The sequence below is a fragment of the Anoplophora glabripennis genome, unplaced genomic scaffold (genome assembly GCF_000390285.2).
Source record: "Anoplophora glabripennis isolate ALB-LARVAE unplaced genomic scaffold, Agla_2.0 scaffold450, whole genome shotgun sequence".
NCBI classification, from domain to species: Eukaryota; Metazoa; Arthropoda; class Insecta; order Coleoptera; family Cerambycidae; genus Anoplophora; species Anoplophora glabripennis.
In genome coordinates, this window is record NW_019416561.1 from 152,998 (window position 1) to 177,164 (window position 24,167).

At 32.4% G+C, this 24,167-nt stretch overlaps 1 protein-coding gene across 6 annotated transcripts in view; it reads left to right on the forward strand.

Moving 5' to 3' along the window:
* Positions 1-24,167, forward strand: part of LOC108911494 (hepatic leukemia factor) — a 303,997-nt gene that overhangs the window by 124,544 nt on the left and 155,286 nt on the right. Inside the window, exon 1 of one of the 6 annotated variants that reach the window (XM_018716442.2) lies at positions 11,662-12,016. The exons of 3 other annotated variants lie outside the window; for them this stretch is intronic. In XM_018716442.2, the coding sequence (XP_018571958.1) occupies positions 11,809-12,016 (208 nt within the window). In that variant the 5' untranslated portion in view covers positions 11,662-11,808. Of the gene's footprint in view, positions 1-11,661; positions 12,017-24,167 lie in introns of those variants that run through there. 2 more of the 6 variants (XM_018716444.2, XM_018716448.2) reach the window with 2 other exon arrangements.

Consider the following 24,167-nt stretch of genomic DNA (forward strand, 5'->3'; position numbering starts at 1 on the left):
TGTAACCAGAACCAGATCCGGGTAGCACCCCTCTGAATTAATTTAAAAATAATAAGAAATTAGCGCCACGAAGGAAAATTTCTTCTCGACTTTTGGGAATGCTGTCACGTGCACGCTCGGAAAATCTATAAATATAGACCCCGTACAACTACCCCACCAAGGAAAATGACTGTAACCAGCACCAGATCAGGGTAGCACCCCTCTGAATTAATTTAAAAATAATAAGAAATTAACGCCACAAAGGAAAATTTATAGATTTTTCGAGCGTGCACGTGGCAGCGTTCCCCCTACACGAGCAAAAAATTGTTCTTTGCGGCGCTAATCTCTTATTATTTTTTTCTCGAGTTGTAGGAACTCTGCCACGTGCACGCTCGAAAAATCTATAAGTATAGGCCCCGTACAACTACCCCACCAAGAGACATGATTGTAACCAGCACCAGATCCGGGTAGCACACCTCTGAATTAATTTAAAAATAATAAGAAATTAACGCCACAAAGGAAAATTTTTTTCTCGAGTTGTAGGAACTCTGCCACGTGCACGCTCGGAAAATCTGTAAATGTAGACACCGTACAACTACCCCACCAAGAGACATGATTGTAACCAGCACCAGATCCGGGTAGCACCCCTCTGAATTAATTTAAAAATAATAAGAAATTAGCGCCGCAAAGAACAATTTTTTTTCGTGTAGGGGGAACGCTGCCACGTGCACGCTCGGAAAATCTATAAATTTTCCTTTGTGGCGTTAATTTCTTATTATTTTTAAATTAATTGAGAGGGGTGCTACCCGGATCTGGTGCTGGTTACAATCATTTCCCTTGGTGGGGTAGTTGTATGGGGTCTATATTTAAAGATTTTCCGAGCGTGCACGTGGCAGCGTTCCCATAGGTCGAGAAAAAATTTTCCTATGTGCCGCTAATTTCTTATTGTTTTTAAATTAATTCAGAGGGGTGCCACCCGGATTTGGTGGTGGTTACAATCATTTCCTTTGGTGGGGTAGTTGTACGGGGCCTATATTTATAGATTTTCCGAGCGTGCACGTGGCAGCGTTCCCCCAACTCGAGGAAAAATGTTTCCTTTGTGGCGCTAATTTCTTATTATTTTTAAATTAATTCAGAGGGGCGCTACCCGCATCTGCTGCTGGTTACAATGGTTTCCCTTGGTGGGGTAGTTGTACGGGGTCTATATTTATAGATTTTCCGAGCGTGCACGTGGCAGCGTTCTCACAAAGCGAGCAAAAATTTTCCTTTTTGGCACTAATTTCTTAGTATTTCTAAATTAATTCAGAATGGTGCTACTCGGATCTGGTGTTGGTTACAATCATTTCCCTTTGTGGGTATTAGTACGGGGTCTATATTTATAGATTTCCAGAGCGTGCACGTGGCACCGTTGAAACAACTCGAGAAAAAATTCTTTTATGGCGCTTATTCCTTATTAAATTTGAATTATTTTAAAGAGATGCCGACTTCATTTTTAAACTAATTTAGTTACTCGCTTTACCCATGTATTGGGCAAATTATATTGACGTATTTTATATCTCCGATTTCATCATAGAATTATTAATTAATTACATTTTGCGCTTATTGCATATACAGCGCATGTGCATGTCTAGCCCCGCCCATATCTACTGGTCCATCTATCCCACTTTTAATGTACCATTTTCTTGCGCTACCTATCTAATATTTATTTAAAAAATATTTATAACAGTAGGCCAAGCCACGTGTTGTTGAACAGCATAATGTCATAAGATTTCGAAAAAAATATGTTCATAGAAAACATTTCTTCATTCTTCATTTGTTTTTGTATTAATTACATTTTAATATCCTGTTTTATTTTTACGACAATAAATTTTAAAGGAAATCATTTATATCTGTTTAGCTTTCGTAACAGCATATTTTTAATTATCTAATTGTGAAAATTTATCAAATACAGCGTTACAAAATGTGGAATTAATTTTATTAATGGATACTGATTTCTGTGGTATTTCTGAGGAAGAGCAAGATCTTCTAAATAAATGACTACTAAGTATCCGTGACTTGAAATCGTCAACATCTCTAGAAAAAACATAACCAACGGAAGCCTATAGCAAGACTTCACTATTAATAAAAATGGGAATATAAATAATTTTTATTTACTATATTACTTATTTGATGACGAGAAAGATATGTTTCCTTTTTTATTTAAAAATTCTATTTCCATGTAGGTAGAAGAACACTTAGTTCTGTTCTAAACTACCCAATTGTTGAAATATATTTTAATTTGGAATTTTTGAAATTTCATTAATATATTTTTTTGTTCTTTTTTCTTATTTAATTTGGTTTGCCATCCTTGAAATGAAATAACAGTAATTGACTAATTAAACACTTAACCATTAATTTTTTAATTCTTCTAACAGCTAGCAAAGTATGTGTTTGTATGTTAAATATGTGCATTTTTTTTAATTCCATTGATACTATCATTTTGGGCCACGGATCTGTATCCGTATCATTTGCTGTCAAATGAATTTTTGTACCTAATATATATATTTTTTATTATTATCCAAGTTATCTGTTGAACTCTACCATGTTCTTAGTTAAGAAAAAATATTATATTTTAATATTTTTTTATGCACTATTATAATAATTTTGTTTTTGTTCTGGATCATGCATTTTTTTAGGACAGTTGTGCCCATATATTCAACACTACGACTCTAATTTGCATATTGAAAAAAAGAAATAGATAAATGTATTAGAATTGAATAAGTAGTAAATTGGTATTAATTAGTAACGCTTTTTTATGCTGTTTTTTTTTAGAATTCCATAGTTCCAATAGTTTATGCTTTAACTATAATTTAAATTATTTATAACTTAAATAAAGAAATATAACATTAATACTATTTCTTAGAGGAGTAGGTACATGAAATCCTAAAATGCAGAATATTAAATAATATGTTCTTTATGTATTTTTAACTTTACAATATCTAGATGTTTGCTAAAAAGGATGGTACGGGTTTAATGAGAGTTTAAAAAAAATGGGAATTAATTAATTATATAAAACACATAAAAAACTACAAGATTTAGAACATGAAAATGTATATTAAACATCTCGTGATATTACTATATTTGGTAGATGAAAATGATGCTACAACATTTTTGTATTTTTTCTTAAAATAGATATATTTTTGCCTAGGGTATGTTATTGAATTTACTGGAAGTATATATTTATTAGTACAGTAACTTCATTAATGATGTATGTAGCGGAAGGTAGTTCCTTTCAGGTCAAACATCATTGGTTAGTAGGTAAATGTGTGTTTGTGGAAATTTTCTGTGTCAGTTTTGAGTATTTTAAAGGGCTTGATCATTATTGATTGTTCTTATTATGCCTACGTGAAATTCATGAAAAAGGAATTAGCAAGTACAAGTAGTAGTAGCAGTAAATCAAGAAAAGGTATATGAGTAGAAGACAATTTGCAGAAATGGAAATAAATAATATTGTAAAATATGAAATAAATTAATTTGTTTTGCATTTGTTCCAATTAAATTAATACGCATTATACAAAGCGAGTCAGATTTGATGCGAATTGAGGGTGCTGGACGAGAATTACATAAAATAAAAACCACCCTATATAAATTTTTCGGCTTAGAGTAAATTGGTCGTATTAGTGGACGTTACCACAGTTTAGTGGATCTTACCACAGTGTATCTTACCACAGTTTGAGCGGATCTTACAACAACTAATTATTTCTACAAAAAAAATTTAAATATCATTTATACAGGGCGTTACAATATAGTCACGTCAAGCTGTTTGCAAATTCTTCAAGGTAAAAAAATTAGACTTTCCTTATGCCATTTTCATTCCTCACATTTCAAGAAGTGTCACCGCTACAATAAACAAAATTTTTGTTTTTTTTTAAGGTAATCAGTTGAAATTTTGTACACGCTTATTTCTCATGACCAAACTTTCTGTTCTAGATTAAAGTAGATTACAAGTTATTTGTATTTAAAAAATAAAAATACTTCAAAAATCTGGTAGCAGAGCTACTTAAATCTTTTATTAATTTAACGGTTTTTGACTTACAGATTAAAATGATTTATTTTTTTAAATGAAAATCATAGTAGATATTGGAAATATATACCTAGATTCTATTTACCCTATTTTTTTTTCTCAGTAGCCAGTTGTAGGATGTTTAATTACTCCTGTCAAATTTTAGTGCATAGGACGACTTCAATTATATTTTTTTGTATACAGAGAGTCTTAATAAATCTTCAAAAGCGAGTTAGTGACGATGCCACTATCCACTCTACTATGATTATTTTTGAGGGCGATTTTTCTTGTGACCGTATTAAAGTATTTTATAAGAAAACTGCCAACATGGCTTCATGCAGAACACATTAAAACTCCCATATTTCAAGTTAAAGGTCATAGAAACTAAAAAAAAAGGTAAAACACTTCTTTTTGTTTTGTTTTTATATGGAATATAAATAAGAAACAGAACAGACACCTTTAACACTTATTTAGAAAAAGGAACGAAGTTTCTGACCTTTGGCCATTTGAGGGTTAATTGATACTCACAGTCATCTTTTTATTCTATTTTTTCCATTTTAGGTATGTACAGGATGGTTGATTTTCGATAGTTTTATAGGGTACAGCCAAAACGGTGATAGATACAAAAAATCTTATATCGATGTCCCGTCCTCTTTTTTGAGTTTACTTCGCTGGTACCAAAAGATCTTGGCTAACTTGATTAGTTTTAGATATACAGGGTTTTTTTTTGAAAAATGGGCCATTTTCATTAACCTCTCTATCTCCATTGTCATTCAGTTTAGAAGAAAAAAGTGTGGAGATTATTTGTTCTATTTTTTATTAGGAAGCCAGTGGCGTACACAGATTTTTTACAAATCGCACAGTTTTTCCGATATTACATAAACATAGTTTTTTTAACATAGAACACCCTGTATTTAGCCTTCCCGTTGAATAGCATTTTTTTTACCTGTTCAGCCATATATAATAATAGATACTTTTTATTTGCCTAAATGAAGAAAAATGTAAAAAATGTATAGATATTTTTTCAGTTGCCCATGAAATTTATTTAGTATTGGTCTCCTCGTTTTCTATTATTATTTTTATATTAAGCACCTAACTTAGACAAAAAAATTACAAGAAAAAATAAATTAGATTATCCATTTATCTTTACTTAATAGGTTTAATTATAGGTACACCTATTAAACATAAACTAAACAAAAATAACAACTATAAAATGAAAGAAACAACAATAAAACAAAAATGACATAACAAAGTCACAGCAAGTGCTCGAATTGTCGGCCATTTTCGTAGATACATAACTGACAACGTTTGGCAATGGAGCGGGTAAATGTGGATATTTGATACCCACTGAATATAGTTTTAAAATGTTCCCTTAGCTCCTCGACATTATTAGCTCTATACTTATAAATTCTGTCTTTAAGATCCCTCCAAAAATAAAAGTCTATAGGGATTAGGTCTGGTGACCTAGGCGGCCACCTGTTTGGTCCGTACGTACCGATCCAATTGTCCCCGAAATTATGATTTAATAATTCTCTAACTATGTGGGAATTATGTGGAGACGCACCATCATGCTGAAAGAACATGTGATATCGTTGAGCTAGTGGCATATCGTCCAACGGTTCAATAATATTTTCTTGTAAAATTCTCACATATCTCTGAGCGCTAAAGTTTTCATCGAACATTTCGTAAGCTAACACTCTATTGTGGAAGAGAGCTACCCATACATGAAAACCAAACTGCCCTTGCTGAATTCTGGCCACAATTTGGTGAGGATTCACATCTGACCAATAACGCGCATTATGCCGGTTGAATATACCTTCGCTGCTTATAAAAGCCTCGTCGGTCCAAATAACATTTTGAATAAAATTGAGGTCTACATGAGTTTGCTGCAAAAACCATTGACAGAAAATGACACGTCTCTCTTCATCACTTGGATGCAAATGGTCGACTTTTCTTATAGTATATGATCGAACTTGTGTTTTTTTAAAATCTGAGTACGCCACTGGCTTCCTAATAAAAAATAGAACAAATAATGTGGACACTTTTTTCTTCTAAATTGAATGGCAACTAAGATAGAGAGGTTAATGTAAATGGGCCATTTTTCAAAAAAAAAAAAAACTGTATATCTAAAACCAATCAAGTTAGCCAAGACCTTTTGGTACCAGCGAAGTAAACTCAAAAAAAGAGGACGGGACATCGATATCAGATTTTTTGTATCTATCACCGTTTTGGCTGTACCCTATAAAACTATCGAAAATCAACCACCCTGTACATATCCCGAATTCAAGGTTAGGCATAGAATATTTCCTTGCAGCATTTTTTGATATACATTAAAATTTTAAATCGCACACCCTTCTAGAATCAAAAGGACCCAAAACAAAATCCTCCATTTCATTAAAGTGTCTTTCGAGAAACAAATGTGTTTAGTATGTCGAGACATACGTTATTTCAGCCGAGCCGGACGGTGTATTAATAATTCATAGGGGAATAGCGTTATGATTGACTACATTATGGTAATGCCCCCCTTTATAGAAGAGACTCGGTGCAATTTACAAAAATAATTTAATTTTCTTAATAGATATATCATCGAGAAACGTCTCCTGAGTATATCGTTTATGATTCATTTGTATTCATCGCCTCACGAAGACGCTCGTATAAAATTACTAATTTTTTAAAAAGAAATATGTTAAACAAATATGTTTACGTCCCAGCGGGGAACCGCTATGTAATGGGGTAGTGCAATCACTTAGCCATCCCCAAAAAACTTATTTATTGGCTTCTAGCCCAATGGGGATTGTGCTAAAGAGTTTAATAAAAATTGACTTTTGAACAGTTGATAGTTGTAACTCCTACTTTAAAGAAAAGAAGGCACTCCGTTTTTGGTACATTTTGTATAAATCTGCAATGTGTACTTAACTTTCAACATACTGTTTAAAAAAAATACTTATATCACATATCGAGCGCCAAAAAACGTAGCACTGTGAGATTCCACATGTCATAAAACCCCTGTGTACCAAATTTAGTGCTTCTCGTACATGGTTCTGCGATATACAGGGTAGGGTGTTTTTGAATGGAGTATCATAAATGATACCAGTGAATCTACATTTCAAAAGAACACGATCTGCAAAAAATCGCCTTAGTAAAATGTTCACCCCTGAAGAGATATGGGCCATCAAAGTTTCCAAAAAAATTATGAAAATTGGCTGTAATTTGAAAACCGAACAAGGTACAAATAACAAATTTTTTACAAGTTGTTTACTAATACAGATGCGAGTTTTCAACTATTTTTCGAAAATTTTAACCCCTCGAAAGGGGTTGAAATAGCCACCCCTCAAGCCATTTTTTACCATAACTTTTTGTAAAATTAATTAAGTAAAATTTGGCATAATTCTTGTTAATTTACACCCAAAAAGTATTTAGCTGATAACAGTGACAACTTACAGAAGAGTTAATTTTGACAACTGGCATGACAGCAGCACACTTAGTTTTTCTTTGATTGATTGCAATCATATACGGTGTGAGGTGAATGGTAATACATTTTATTTTTTTATTAATAAACGAAAAGTTTTAAAGGAAAATTGCAAGTGAGGTAAAAGTTTCTAAAAGAACCAGTTTTTCTAATGCGTATTTTTGGATGTCGAGTTTTTACGAAATATAAAAGTTTTGGCAAAAAATGGCTTGAGGGGTGGTTATTTCAACCCCTTTCGAGGGGTTAAAATTTTCGAAAAATAGTTGAAAACTCGCATCTGTATTAGTAAACAACCTGTAAAAAATTTGTTATTTGTACCTCGTTCAGTTTTCAAATTACAGCCAATTTTCATAATTTTTTTGGAAACTTTGATGGCCCATATCTCTTCAGGGGTGAACATTTTACTAAAGCTATTTTTTGCAGATCGTGTTCTTTTGAAATGTAGATTCACTGGTATCATTTATGCTACTCCATTCAAAAACACCCTGTAAAAAAGACTTCTTAGGGGCAGAATCTATGACCAAATTTTATTGTATTAATTACGGGATACCCTGTATTAATTGGAACCAAATATATAAAATCTTCTCAGTTATATAAAACAACAAACAAATATATGAAATGTTCTGGTCTTTTCGATGTCTATCAACTGGAGCAGATCTGATTCAAAATTTCGTTCTTGATCCGAATGCAATTCTCTTGGACCGCTAAACATGCAGAAGAGGTATTCTGCTACCGTCACTTCTTCTTGATTTGAGATATTGAGGTAGTAGTATTGAAGTAGTCCATCGCTGCCAGAAGGCAACGATTCCCAGATTCGCCGGAAACGATCCAACGATGTCTATGGGGATTCTTTCCAAACGAGCTCCAATGTTGTACTATTTCATCTGGCATCGGTTTCTAGTTCTAGGACCTTTGCTAATGGAACAATCAGCACACTGGCGACACCAATCTTCTACATCTGCTCAGCTAGATAGCTATTAGGACCTTTCTTTGACTTTAGTCGTCCTTGATTTTGTTCCTTGGAAATACGACCTGCTTTTGAACTTCTTTACCATGTAGGTTTTCCCACTGTCTCTTCGGTAACCCATTTTCTGTAATGAGTAAATTCCATTTTGCTTAATAATTTTTTCGACTAATAAATTTATTTTAAACTATCATTTCGTTGATCTTCAGTAAGTGTCCTAGCTTCCCACTGTCCATCTGGCATGACTACTGTTCTACGAAATATGATTCCAAACATCTCCTGGGGCCTGGCCTTCTGGATATCGCATCTGCGTTTCCAAGAAGTCGCCGGTTTCTATGTTCGATAGCGAAATCATACACTTGTAATATTTGTAACCAATGAGCTATCTGGCCTTTTGACTTCATAAACTGGAATAACTATTTCAAGTTCTCAAGGTGAAGTATTATTCATAGAAATAATTTTACCACTCTGTTGAATGAAAATTGGTATCTAATATTTGGTTCAAATATCAAACCACAAGAAAACTTTAATCGAAATTAAATAAAAGAAGAAAATAGTGTAAAAATCATATTGATCTTCGAATTGTTAACGAAAAACAAATGGTATTCCATACCACCTTGAATTGTAAGTGCTATCAAATCAATAAATCCGTTTATCTACATTAAAATGAAATGAAAATTTGATTAAATTAATTTAAATAACTTTAATTAAAATCCGTCATAATAATACTTTTGATAATATTCTGTCTTCCATACCTGAAAGTAAGACAACCGATATTTTGATAAATTTCAACAAATTTTAAATACTGTAGTATGTTATTCAGGGACACCCTGTATAATAAACTATTATTTCTTGACTTGTGGATTGTAAGAATTTCACAAAATACTGTTATTTTCGCATATTTCAGAAATATTTTAGAATTTGCTTTCTTAATATTATTTTTTTTTCAAAAAATAAACACCTATTTAAAAACCTAAAAAAACGAGAGCTTATGAACACGACAATAATGGCATTCCCTTATAGCCACAGAATCAGCACCTTGTTTTCATCGCCTACTGAACTCAAAGTGTTAAATCCATAACACTGCTACACGCAAACCGAAACAAACAGACCCGCAAATAATGCCATTTTTCTCAAGATTGGCTTTCTGTAGGCGATTTTCTCAAGAAACAATATTTGTTTTAAATAAATCGACCTTTTCAATATTGCTGTCCGTTTAAAAAAAAAAAATACGACGAAAAGTTTTGACCGCTAAAAGGGAGGGGTAACTGGAGAAAACTATCACCCAGTTTATCGATTTGACTAAAGCTTTAAGAAATAATACGCCATAATAGGCAAAATAAATGAGCTAAATTTTATCACGATTGGTAAAAGGGTTATGAAGTTATTAATTAAATTAGTTCTATTTTTGTCAACGTCGACATTGAAGGCCTGTAACTCAAAAAGTAAAAAGTTTTTATTTACCTTTTTTTTCGTAGATCGTATTTATTTATCGTCGTGAATATGCAGTCAAACGTTGTCGGTGAAATTTGTGGACACCCTGTATAGCTTATAGTAAAGAAAACAATTTAAAAACGACCCAACTAGTAGATATCTAAAAAATTGGTTTCGAAATATAAGAATAAAACCTTTGTCATTGTTAAATCAACACAATAAAACAGCTCCTGCGGAATATCAAAAATATTTACATAATTTTAAACTTGAATGTAAAATTATTAGTAAACAAGGGAATTATTAAAAATGGGTTTCGAAAGAAATGATTAACATAGAAAACATTACTGACAATTTTGCAAATTTCCCTCGCATCATAATTCCTGCGAAAACGTCCATTATTAAAGTCTCATTTTTTAGGACGCTTTTACAAGAAAAACATTATAATTCCTGAAAACAAGTTGAATCAGGGACTAATAAGGCCGTTATAAAAAAAGGTGTAGAAAATAAGAACAAATTTGGTGCAAACTATGTTTTATGTTCAAGAATAATTTAAATGTTAATGTTAATTGAATGTTTTTCAAGAAGTATCGCCTACAATGGATCACCTAGAAGTAGGGTTTTCCGTAGTAAAAAACTTGATTGTTAACGATATCAGTTTTCTTTTTGTATTTCTTATTTGTTTCTTTTTGTATTGCTTTGTAAAATAAAAATGGTTTCCACCTTATAGCAGTTAGTATTTTTTGAACGAATGAACTGTAACTGTTAGTTTAAGAAGTGGTGTATACGAGGTTTATCATTTTACTTAGTTTTTATATTATTCTTGAACATAATATAAAGTTTGCATCAAATTTCTTATTATTTTCTACACCATTTTTTATAAGGGCCTTATTAGTTCCTGATTTAACTTGTTTTCAGGATTATAATGATTTTCTGGTAGAAGCATATTAAAAAAAATGTGACTAGTAATGTATGCTTTCGCTACGAAGGAAAGTTGCAAAAATGTCAGGAGTCGCTTTTTCAACATAATGAACTAAACTCGGCTAATCTTTTAGATGGAAATATCTTTTCTTCATAACATTTTTCCCGAGGGTTGAAAATAAAGGTACTTTACTCTTAGGCCGATCTGCAGTTTTCGTCTGCCCCTCGTATATAACACACGTTTTATGAGGTTCGATGGGTGCTATTTTGATTTGACGACATGCAGAGACAACTGTCCCATACGGTGCAAACTTTTTGGATAACACTGTATATTTGTAATCAGAAAAAAAGAGGAAAATCCAAAAAATTAAAAATGTACAGGGTGTTCCATTAAAACAAATTTTGATTTATATCCTCCAAATGCAACAGTAATTTTTTTTTAATCTTTTTGAAATCGCTAGATTTAGTGGTTTCAATAAAGTCAATGAATATGTAATTGGGCAAATTAAATTTTTGAATTCGTAACACAATTGTCATTCGTAGAGCTCTGAAGATGTAATAAAACAACGAAACGTCGACGATTACATAAATTGGTTTTCTTTCCATAACACTGACTTAGAATCCAAAGAAACTAACAATGCAAACACTAATCAATGTCGTGGATTCACAACCGTCCGAGCCAGGCGCATCCACCACATTTTCCCGTCCTTTAACAACCTACCGCACCAGTAACACCGGGAAATTCGCGATGGCTAGAGAAAGAAAGAACAACAACAATAAAACCAGCATCATCATAGTTAGCCGGTAGTTTCCGGCATTTGCGAAACCGAGAGTGTTGCTCCCCCACCCGCGTAGTGGCCCATTCACTCCGCGGACTCTGCGGTCTCTACTTCATGTCCAGTTGCTCTTCCGTGTCGCAGAAGAGCGCTCAGGTTTTACCGGTGAAGAGTGTTTGTTAACGGGAGTGAGATTACCGGGACTGCAAGTTAGCATGTGTTAGGCATGAGTTTTGTGGTACCGGTGAAAGATACCCAAAGAATGGAGTACCAGTTACCTCCGCCCCCTGTCACGGCGCCAAATCCTCTGGCGGGCCACCAGGTTCCTGTGGGAGTTATGCAGGGAACGTTGACCCACGTACAGGCCCAGGCTCAGGATGAGTCCCATAGGTGGACGTATCAGCAGTTGTGGAGGCAGCACGTGTATATGAACGGTACGGATGATTTGGGTTCGATTTTTGGGGGTTTCGCACCCCGACTGCTTGGTGGTGGGTGTTAAATTATGTACGGAAGACGCAAATATCTACTTGGAACATATTGGTCTATATAGGGTGTCCGGTAAATAATGGATAACCTTTTAACCGTGGATGGGGGACCCTAAGGTTGTTCAGAAAATCGACTTTTGTCTTAGTGCAAAGTGCCTTCGTTTTCAGTTATTTTTTTCGAAATTTCCCCCAAAGGTTACTTTATTGGCCACTACAGCCACAAGAGAACGAATTATCTTTCAGTTATTTTATGTAATATTCTTGAATTTTATTATTATTAGATACTTATCAGAATTTTTAACTAGCAATAGTAGTTCTTGTTTAAAAAAATCTTAAACTTAAGTTTTACGTCAGTCAGCGAAGATACAAGAGCTCCGAAGGGCATGCATAAGAAGGTGCAGAGCCTGCATCAGGGAATGCGGCAGACAATTTGGACATTTACTGTAATTTTTAAATAAAATTGAATAGTAACTGAAAGATAATACATTCTCTTGGGGCCCGGCCGTAGTGACCAATAAAGTAACCCATGGCGGAAATTTCGAAAAAAAAGACCGAAACATCCACGGTCCATTATTTACCGGACACCCGATATATCTATTAAGCATAATATTCCTGAAAGAGCAGGTGTCTTTGATTTCTAAATCTAGGAAATACGTATACCTGTTATCTACCAGTTTGTGTTTACGTGTTTTTGCAATTTGTTATCAAATAATTCCTGCGTTTTTTAAACTTCGTTTTTTAAACCAACCTCTCACTCAACGAGTTTTTTAGGGATTCCCGTTCTCTGTCACACACTATTAACAATTTTTTCATGATACAAGCGTTGAAACAATAGAAATGAAATAAATAATGTAGTTTCACATTATACAATTTCATAAGGAATATAAAGTACCTTCATTGGTTGATAGAAAACAAAAATTGTGTTCTTTTATTAAGTTCTATTATGTTAATAGAATAATAAACGTAGAAATAAATAAACACCAAATATAGATTGGGATTTTTCATGTTTTATGGTTATGTAAAGTCAACCTTTAATTAATTTTCAACTTCTTTCTTTTATTTGAACACATTGAGTATAATTTTCTGGTAGCTATACGTTGCACTTTTCTACGACCACGTTTTTCGTTTCATGTCTTTAGTGTAAGTATTCTTGGCTTTATACCAAAAAGTTAAATAAGGTAGATGCACTAATTTAGAAATAATACTTATTGGTAATTGTTAAAGCACAATTTTAAACTGAGGAGAATATTTTTCGGTTGCGATAAAATTGAAAAACAAAAACAAATCAATGTTTTATCGTTATCATTTAACAAAAATATATTTCTATGCCTATGTAACAATTTTTAAATTAAATTTTGAAGAGCATTGCATATGATTCGCTTAATTAAACAAATAATTAAAAAATTAAAAAATCAGAAGCACTAATCATACCCTACTATTTTTTTGGACATGCACTTTGAATCATTTTTATAATGGTGACATTGTGGATGTTTTTTTTGAACCAGTTGATGATCCACTTGGTATATGGTGATTTATATTGGAAGTTTTGGGAAAATCACACAAAAAAAGTCCAGCTTAGTTACCTTACTCACAATTAGTATCACTTATAACCGAGCTTTAAACTTTATTATCGTAAATTCCGTCATTTTATAATGCAGGTTTCAAATTGGTTTTTCCGACTACAATCCTAAGAAGCAATGAAACGCCTGAAAATCATGAAAAACTGGCTGGTTGCTGATATTGATCATTAAATTGATAAAAAGTAGTCTTCCTGTAAGTTATTTTAAAAAATTAGGTGTTCCCATTACCCAAAATGTGTCAGTAATCTGTTGATTTTTCATCATCTTCAGCCATTCCCAGTGCTTCCTAGTTTTTTAAACTTAATAAATTTACATTTATTCTGCATTTTAAATAGATGAAATGTAAAATACCGATCTTTTAATTGATGATGATTAAGTCTTCCAAAAATTGCTTCCAAAAAGAGAATAAAATCGTAGTAGGTCAAGGATTGCTATCTCGATCATCGTAGTTCAAAAAGTATACCTAGAAGGCCATTATTTATAAGAAAAGATCATTCATATTTTGCATTCCAAAAATGTTTTAATGTGTAGCTATGAAATGAGTGGTCCTGGGAATACCTATTTATATTTTATTTTCTGTTCTATTAATTAAGTAAATTGAATTTTAGTATCATGTCGTCATCCCCATAGACAGAATAGCCACCCCTACCTTCTTCATTTGTTTTGCAACAGGTAGTTACATTAAATGATAATAAATATAGTTATTATTATTACCATAATCATATAATTATTTGAGGACTATGCAAAAAACATTGCTCTATTAAATAAAAATTCCGTCTTCAAATGAGAAAATGGCAAATTCCTTTATTGAAATAATTAGGGCTTTGCAACTTTTTTTGTTGTTGAATTCGTTTATAACCATAGAAATAATATACAGAGCGTCCCAGAATATGTGGACATTCTCTCGGATTTATATAGGGACGTTAAAATAACGTGACAAGTTCCTATACACATTTTCCATAAAGAACGCCCCCTGAAATCGAATGTTTAATAACCTTTAAAATACTTTGTGTAATTTTATTATTTTTAGGGAAAAAAAAACAAATGTAAATAAAAAGCATTTTTTAGATAGGCACAGAAAGAATGCAAATTTCATCGGATTATTTCTCTTTATGGATATAGGTAATAAAAATCATATTAAACAAAAATTGTTTTTTTCTCGAAAAAGGTTCATTTTATCGATATCAATCAAGAGAGCCTTTTTTAGTTTAATTTTCAAGTTATCTAAAAATTTTTATAGGGACTTGCCATATTATTTTAACGTCCCCTGTATAAATCCGAGAGATTTTCCACACATTCTGGGACACCTATAAAAAATTTGCTATGTTTTATTCCTTCAACGACAACGAAAAATATCGAGGGGAAAACTGCAACAGTAAATTAGTGTGCAACTTGAGTAACATTGAGTAATACTGAATAATATGTATTTGAGTAATATTTAGGTATTAAACAATTATTTATGTCACACATGATGTGTGCATACGTCACCTGCTTACCATATCCTCCAAATAATACTTCTGACATAACATTATGTCAAAAACATGTAAACAATAATAATTAATTCACCTTACCATAAAAACAAAAAATATAAAATATATATTAAATAGTTCGTCTGTACAATATAACGAAAGAAGTAAAATTTTTAACTTTCTGCGTTCCTTTAGGTATCTATTGTGTTTCATTTTTTCTAAAAGCGAAGAAGTTAATAAAAATATTTTATAAATTATTGCTGAAAAGAACACAAATAAATCTGAACAAGGTATACGCCATTGTAAAGATAATTTTAAATGCTCTAAAACAATGTGTCAGTTGACCCTTTATTATTGGGAAAAAATAGTAGATATGTATAAGATTAATTTCTTACTTTTTTTCCAAAACTTCTGCCTTCTCGAGATGCGAGATTGATTTCTCACCTAATGCAAAAACTCGGTCTCGAGAAGGGTGGGGCCTTGAGAAAAAATGTAAGAGACCAATTTTGTAGATAATTGAATTCTCTACAACTTTCATGTTAACTTTATACCTGCCCAATGCGTTGGGCGCAAGATATCTACGAAAAACCTTGTTTTTGAAACTTTGAACTTGAATATCTCGAAAATAAGTTTCTGGAAAAAATGCAAGAGGCCAGTCTTATACATAATTAAATTTTCTATAATTTGTAGATCTTTTATGAATCTCCAATGCATAGAACGCGAGATATTCGCAAACAAACTTTGACTTTTAGTATCTTGGGTAGCTATGTTATGAATTTTGTGATTTTTACGGATTTGGGTTTGGGACAACTCAAAGAACGGATGTGCAAAAATTAATAAAGTTTGAAGGGAATTTTGTTGAGGTCAAATGCTGATTTCTCTGAACTATATTGTAAAATTCAGTCTTAATACAAAAAAATGTGTAATCAAAATTTCTTCAATATTTAAAATTTATCTCTATTCATTTGCATGTTTTTTATTTTCTTTGCGTTTTTTAGGAGTAGAATTTAACTGAATTTTCTCATATGCATTTTTGTCACAATGATTAAACTCAAATACCTAACACCGAAGATGGTGCTACCAAGTGGCACAACAATTAGGTATCATTCTAAAGACTACCGAAAAGTCCCAAAGTCAGAATGAAATAAAAGTTTTATATTGTTTCATCCGATTTTAGTAAAAACTAATAAAAACTTTCCTACTCATACTGTATGTACCTATTTCAGTTTTGAATCCAAACATTCGTCAAACGTAAATGTCAAATATCTGCAAATTATTTTACAAAAATTTATTGCAACAAACGGTCTCAAAACAAAATATAAATATGAAAAATGAGGTACATGCCAAATATCTCCTAGTACAAATGATGTGTTGTTCGTATAGCTTTGATGAATATTCGACATACTTTCAGATGTATCGATATACACCGTGCACACGATACGACATTAATTTAGATTTGGCACTATAATATGTGTACTCCGGCAAACTTCTCGACAGTCTTTCGTCCATACCATATTGTATTTGTTTTCATTTTGAAATATTTGATAAATGACTGTATCATCTGAAGATGAGGAGAAATGATTACTTTTTTCATTTATCTCCATTTTTAATATGTGATTTTTGGCTAAACAAAAACAGTTGCACATAAACAACCCTTGTCTGAACCCTTTAAGGCAACAGATTATTTCATTTTTTTTCACGGGTGGTCAATACCCAAGTAAACAGCAACTAAATTTAAGTATTTTGTCTAGATATGGTAATACTGAAATATTCAGAAAAATATTAATTTCTCTTTTACTACAACTTAGTAGTACAATCGTCTCCTTATACTACTCATAATTTCTAGACACCCTGGACAGTCTTGGAAATACTACTATATATTCCAAAAGTTGCGTAAAATTTCGCATATGTTCAACATTTGGTTCCTTACATTGCGGAAGGCAATCAGCATTTATTAATTTAAAAAAGTTATTAATTTTAATAGGTGAAAGCAAACTATAGCCATAGATTAATTCTGTTGTGTAATAGGATTTATGTACTTAAGTTATGGACATTGAATATTAACGTATCAAATTTTATTCAGTACCGTATTAAGACTGTACATTTTTTACGTATTTATTCATTTTTAAAATGCGTATAGCAATTTTGCCTGCAATCTATACAAAAAGCTATAACTGAAAACAGGTTCTAGTTCAGGAAAGTTGGACATGAAAAGTCGGAATAAACGAACTTTTAAAGTAATTTTTTTAAATAGAAAAGAGCACCTACAGGTCAGAAAACATGTGTCACGAGAAGTTTGGACACCTGTGGTAGCCACTTACATGGACCATTCTTACCTACTCACTTATTACTTAATTATCGATTTATATAATTTCTCACTGAATATGAAAAATGTGCAGGTGCGCCATCTATTTGCATTCACAATTTTCTTCTTATATTTAAAGAGACGTCATCAAGAAGAACCCAAACCAATTCAGTAAAGACCTCGATAGAGTCACGTGCATACATCTTACAAAAAAAATCGCTAAAAAACAAAACGGTACAAATATCTCCAATACCGTTAGAGATAGCTATAGGGAACCTATACACAGTTTGAAAGAGTTTTAAATTTCCCAACTCCCAAAGTAAAAATATACTGGGTGTTCCATTTAAAATAACCAAGTTATTGCTGTTTAAAGTTGAGAGAAGTATTCAGCAGTTTTTTGAACACCCTGTATAATACTAAGTGACGACAAATATAACAATTTATAACTTCAAGGATCTAAAATAGACCCTCCAAAACTGCTTCCTTAAAATTATTTTTTTATTGCTAATATTAAATTTCTACGCTAGGCCTGCATTTTCACTTAAATCCAAATCTCACAAACTGTAAGTCATAGGTATGCAGAACCTTTAATAAAGTTCGCATATTTTTTTACGGTGCTTTCAAAAATGCAGTAAAATACAGGGTGTTCCATTTAAAAAAACATAACTTTGATATAGTACGCTTTTCCTGGACACCCTGTATATCTCAAAATATTTTTAAAATGTAGCCGTAATCAACCTACACATACCCACCTAAACAGGTTTCTGTAACATTTGCCGTTTGGTCACTAGCGACCGAGGCGTTACTGGTGGCCCACCCTGTATATCACTTAAAACGTTGTAGGTACGTTGCTGGTGATTGACATGTGACACATGTTTTCTGATCTCAAAACATACACTTTTCCAAATAAAATCAGTGAGTAAAAAAGTTCGCTCATTTTTTCCTTATTTTCCTGGACTATTCAGTGCCTGAAATTATATGACGAAGTAGTCGTACGTACCACAAGAGGAAATCAGTTTTTCTTCTCCATCGCCGTCAGGGATAGAAACTATTACCACTCTATTAAACCTTGTATCAGTAATTATGAAGAATTTGGATCATTTTGAGATTTTTTTTTACTTTAAACGTAGATTACGTAGTCTTGTGTTTCTTCATAAAGAGTGACACTTAAGTTACATAAAGAAACCTGCGTCAAAATAACTTGTTTGCTTACCTGAGTAAGCAAACGTTCTTGGAAAATCTATCAAATCTGGAATTGTATACCTACATGGAATCAAGCAAGGCATTTTATTAAAAATTACTTATATTATAAAATTAATCTTGAAATTCCTTTTAATTTTAGTAGTAATGGTATAACTGCGCGATTTGATTACATCTGAATTTTAATTACTTGCTGTTGTTATCTAACAAGGATTTGGTTTTTGTTTTATTATTTTTTCTTACCGATTTTATTACGCATTATCCTGATTTGTGGCAGAATAATGTATTTTAAATAAGCCACTAAATAAGTATGGGTGCTCTCTAAGTCTGTCATAATTTATTCAGGAAGTTGTTCCTTGGCTATTCTGACCCAAAAAACTTGAATGAATCGAAGTTATAAAGGTACTGGTTTCCGAGACACTAGGTGTTAAGGTTAAAAAAATAATACATTTATTCAAACGCCTCTGGAAGGTGTTTCAATGATAAATGAAACATGGACTAAAATGTCACTGTCAACCACTGACACACTAGGATACTATATCAGATTTTATAAAATTTAACTGTAATGGTATTTTTTTAAATGATATGTTTTCTAGTTTATTCGAGAAAACGAGTAAACAAACAACAAAATTTCGACACCATTTATTTCAGTATCTGTATTAGTGACTGTAGTATCTTGGTTTATTTAAATGTGGAACCTGTGGACATTCATTGTTTCGTTCCTGCATTTTTGGACATTTACGCGAAATCTTGACGTCAAACGTGAATCTTAAAGTTTTCTTACAAAATGTACTTTTCTGTTCTAATATTTAGGTGTCCTTGTTAAGGAAATTTTATTACATTTTGTTTATGTCAATACTTACAATAATATTAAACTATACTATAACTAACAATATTCAAAATTGTATAACTATCTCATCTCTCGATCTACTTTCAAAATCCAGCTAAAAAATTAAAATCGCACCACTTCCAACGCATCCAGAAACTTTGCAAAGTAGTGCACCAAAAAATTGAAATTGCAATTGTGCCAAAAGTAATGATCCGACAGTGCCTGCTTTGTGCACACTTAAAGTACATATTTTAATTCACCACTTTTGTGCACCAGGTCAGCTGTACACCTTAAAAAAATGTCGGCGGAATGAATTTTGAAAATTAAATTTTTCGATTTTTGCGGATTTTTTTCGTTTCTGATTATCCGATCGGATCGCTTTATTCGTATTTCGATTCTCTACAAATAGTCTCTTTATAGCATTCAGATTGCTTCTTTAGTAAGCAAAAAACTAAAAAAATGTGTTTCTTGCATAAACATGTTTATAAAATATTAATTAATGGTAAATTGGAGTAGGAAACATATTAGCATATCTCTACTGACTGTCTTTTATGATGGCACAGTCCGTTTGCTACTAGTTTTTTTGTCACAAAATCAGTGACTGATTGATCACTCAATTGATTGGCCAACTTTGCTAACAGTACCTAGTATTTCTGGAAAATTATATAGTATACTTCCTTCATTTTAACAAAAAAATATTTATACTTGTACGGCTAGTGAGAATTGTGAATTAAAAAATTAAAAATAGTGGCGGGATTTCGAAGGGATTAAATTTTAATTTGATACCGACATTTTACTTTACTAATTTGATAATGCTGTAACTTTATGAAAAATGACAATTTTGAGAATTATAAAAAATGGTTCTCTGTATCTATCAGTTGTTACCAGAAACATATTTTGCAAATATGTATATATGCCACCGTTTCCGAGATCTCAGAGAGGGTAACCCCCATTTTTAATTTCGTATTTCTCAAATATCGTAAATTTTTTCATCATTTAAAAAGCGAGTCAAAAGTTCATTTAACATAAAGGAGGTACTCTTGTTGAAATCTCTGGAATCGCACTGTTTTTTTTTTTTTAGAAAACGCAATTGACTGGTTTCACTCTGTAATATACAGGATGTCCGGAAATGAATGAATGTATCAGGTGCTCTCCGTGGATGAAATTAAACCGATTTAAATTAAATTACCTTAATACAAACTTGCTTCCTTGAAAGGGTGTTAATATTAGTTAAAAATTGTTTAATGCCGATAACTTTTAAAAAAGTAAATTGGTAAAGTATTTCCGAAGTTAGTTGAACATGTATAAAAAGCCTAGCAATAAAATTTAATTAGTTTCATAGGCATCCCTAAAAAAAGTGTTCTGCTAAAGGAAAAAAAATATAATAATTTATAATAATATATAATGTGTAGGAAACTTCTATTATATGTTGATTTGACCAACAACATATTTTAATTATATATGTCCTCAAACAATTTTATTATATTGATGCTAAATTTCGTTTTGTTCCATTTCAAGAGGTCTCTAAAATGCCATGTTGTAATAATATAAGTAAACAAATTCCGCATTGCTGCACTGCACTGCTAGGCCATTTGTTGACAACTGAATTTATGGCCAATTCTTCCAGTGCGGCTGTGTTTGTTCCACGTTTGCCCGTGCGTTCATTCTACAACTGCTGCGTCAGCGACCGAACCTGGTAAATGCTGCCAATCTCTTGGTTTTTCAATTGAGATCGAAAAGGCTATACTGAAGTAACTTGCTTTGAATGTGTTTGTTTCCTTTCAAGAAATCTCCACTAGAAGTATGGTTCATGCTTCTCCGTACATTCCGTACATTAAGGAATAGATGTTTGTTGACTTTGGGACAGATAATTTTTTCTAAAAAAACGATGCATTTTTTGCGATTTCACCAAGAGCGTTATGCTGATTTCTGAAAAATGTTTAGATAAAAGTCTATTTTAAAGAGAAAAAATGTCTAATTTTTTAATGTTCTACCAGCCACTAAAGTCGTAGTGCTTTTTCTAAAACGCCTTGAACAATATCACAAGTTTTTATTATACTTCGAATCGTACCAGCAATAAAAATGGAAAAAGATACATGCTATTTTCCACTTTACAATCTTTAACACAAACAACGAGAAACAATCATGACATTAAAAGAAATCTGTTGCACGTTGCGATATTAAAGTAATGTAAAAATAATAACTTGGGAATCTATATCCTTCATTGACCTTGCTTCGGATGAGATTTTTCTGCGATCATTTTAGAACGAAGTTGTAACGTGAGACGACCGTCCGTCTATTCCGAACTTCACATCTGTTCTTAAAACTTTTTAATTATGGTGAAAAAAAGAACAATCCAAGGTCGGTAATATTGACAAGTCGCGTGGTCGTGACAATGCCAATGTTTTTCTACTTTTATATTTTAGTTGGGAGAACAGCTTTACACTTGTATGTTTTACCTACATTTAAGAGGAATTGTGTAGGTACGAAGACAAAGGAGTAGTACGCGTTACTACACATCACTGTGTGACCGAATTAGAAGCCACGTTATACGTGTACAGGGTGATGTAACTTAAAATTATTCCAGCTTTCCTTTCTATAGGAATTTAAAAAATAGTGTCAGTTTGTTATATGCTAAATTTTCTCGATGTTGATACAAAAATGCCTTTTCAATTTTTCAGAATTGAGGAAGATATCACTAAAACATAATAAGTTGCTCGTGTATACAGGATGTTCCACCTACCAGGGATTCTTCTGTAATTCTGTAACTGTTAAATTTATAAAAAAAATGGTTTTAATAAAAGTTGTCTGGAATTATGCAGGCCATGTAAGGAACATGTTTTTAGCTTTACAGAGTCTTTCTCATTTAGCGTGGAGGCTAACATAACTGTATTATTTTAAATAGAACAATAGAATAGAATAGTATATTATTGCGTTTTTGAATTCCTTGGTTAATATTAGGCAGAGTTTATTAAATGTACGTGCTGTTTAAAACTTACCGTTTTCGAGATAATCAGTTGATTTTGAAAAAAATCACGATTTCAGATTCTAGGTAGCGTCTAAACAGTAAGAGTTAGAAACCTGCAGTTTTCACAGTTCGTTTACTCTATCTTTTCATCTGTGAGCAAAACGTGTACGTTATTCAGACTCGGAAATACTGAGACCTACATTTAATAATCTTACTAGCTGAAAAACTTTTTTTTCAAATGGAATGGCCCATATTAATTGGGTGAATGTAAAATTGAATGCCCTTTCGACTGATATAAGGTATACTTACCTCTAATAGTTTTCCAGAAAAAGTAGGTTCCTTTCTAAAGTCCGAAAAAGTAGCTATTTAACAGCGTCAAGAAGGCTTTGCAATTGTATTAGTACAACGTCGATTTTACAAAAGCACAGCACAGCATATCCTTAAGGCATCCAATTGCACCAAGAGTTACTAAAAGTAGACTTTCAGCGGAGACTGGACTTTTGTCAGTGGGCACTTGAGATGTTAAATCAAGACGATAATTTTTTTAAACGGGTCATGTTCTCCGATGAGGCTACTTTTCATAAAAATGGTTTCGTTAATAGTCATAATTGCCATTATTATGTCACAGTAAATCCTCACCAATTCCAGACAACTCATACCACAACGATGGCTTTTGAACGTGTGGGGAGCAATTTTGGGAACCCATGTCATTCTTTTTTGACCAGCATCTAACTGGAGCAGTATATTTAAACTTTTTAACAAACAGTCTAGAAGCTTTGTTAGGCGACATTCCTTTAGCTACACTTCGAAGAATGTGGATGCAACATGATGGTGCTCCACCTCATAATACCGCTGCAGTTCGTCAGTTTTTACACGAAACTTTTCCCAACAGATGGATTGAGTTGGCCCTCAAAGTGTCCAGATATGACCTCAAAGTGTCCAGATATGACAATTGTGATTTCTTTTTATGGGGATTTATAAAAAACAAAGTTTATGTTACACCACCTACTACTTTGGAAGATATGTGGCAGTGCATTACAGTATCATTTCAAGAAATTACACCAGACATGCTGGCCAATATTGAACAGTCTTTTAAAAACCGAATTCGTATTTTTATTAATCAAAATGGAGGACACTTATTGATGTAAATTAGCGGTCTAAGTATTATTTTCCTTGTAGTGTTCCGAGTTTCAGTTTGTTTCGTTTTGCGTTTTGTTTTAGTTGTCGTTAGTGGTTTACTTTTGTTTGTCAAACCGCTTTTTAAACATGTCAGTAAATATTGACACTGCCAATCTCAGGCTTGATAAAATGTGAGAGAAAAGTGATTTTGCCAGGCCTTTTTGATGCTGTTACATAGCTACTTTTTCGGACTTTAGAAAAGAACCTGATTTTATGGAAAACTGTTAAAGACGACAAAAATATTTTTAATTTTTTTAAAGTAATTTAAAAAAAATACTATGTGAGATAATTTGAAATTGGGCACATGTATTTATGTAAACATCGTCCAAAATCTGCGGGTTTTTCCTAAAATTTACATGCTCCAGTAGCGAAGATACAGGGTATCGGTGGCACATTTTCCTAAATAAAATAGTACGCCACTGCTTTACGGTAACAACTATGATATTTTCGGATTCGTCTTTCAATTTTCTATAAATTTTCTATCTTATGCTTTTCGAAAAAAGGCTGATGTTTGTTACCTTAAAGCAGTGGCGTACTATTTTATTTAGAAAAATCTGCCACCTACACCCT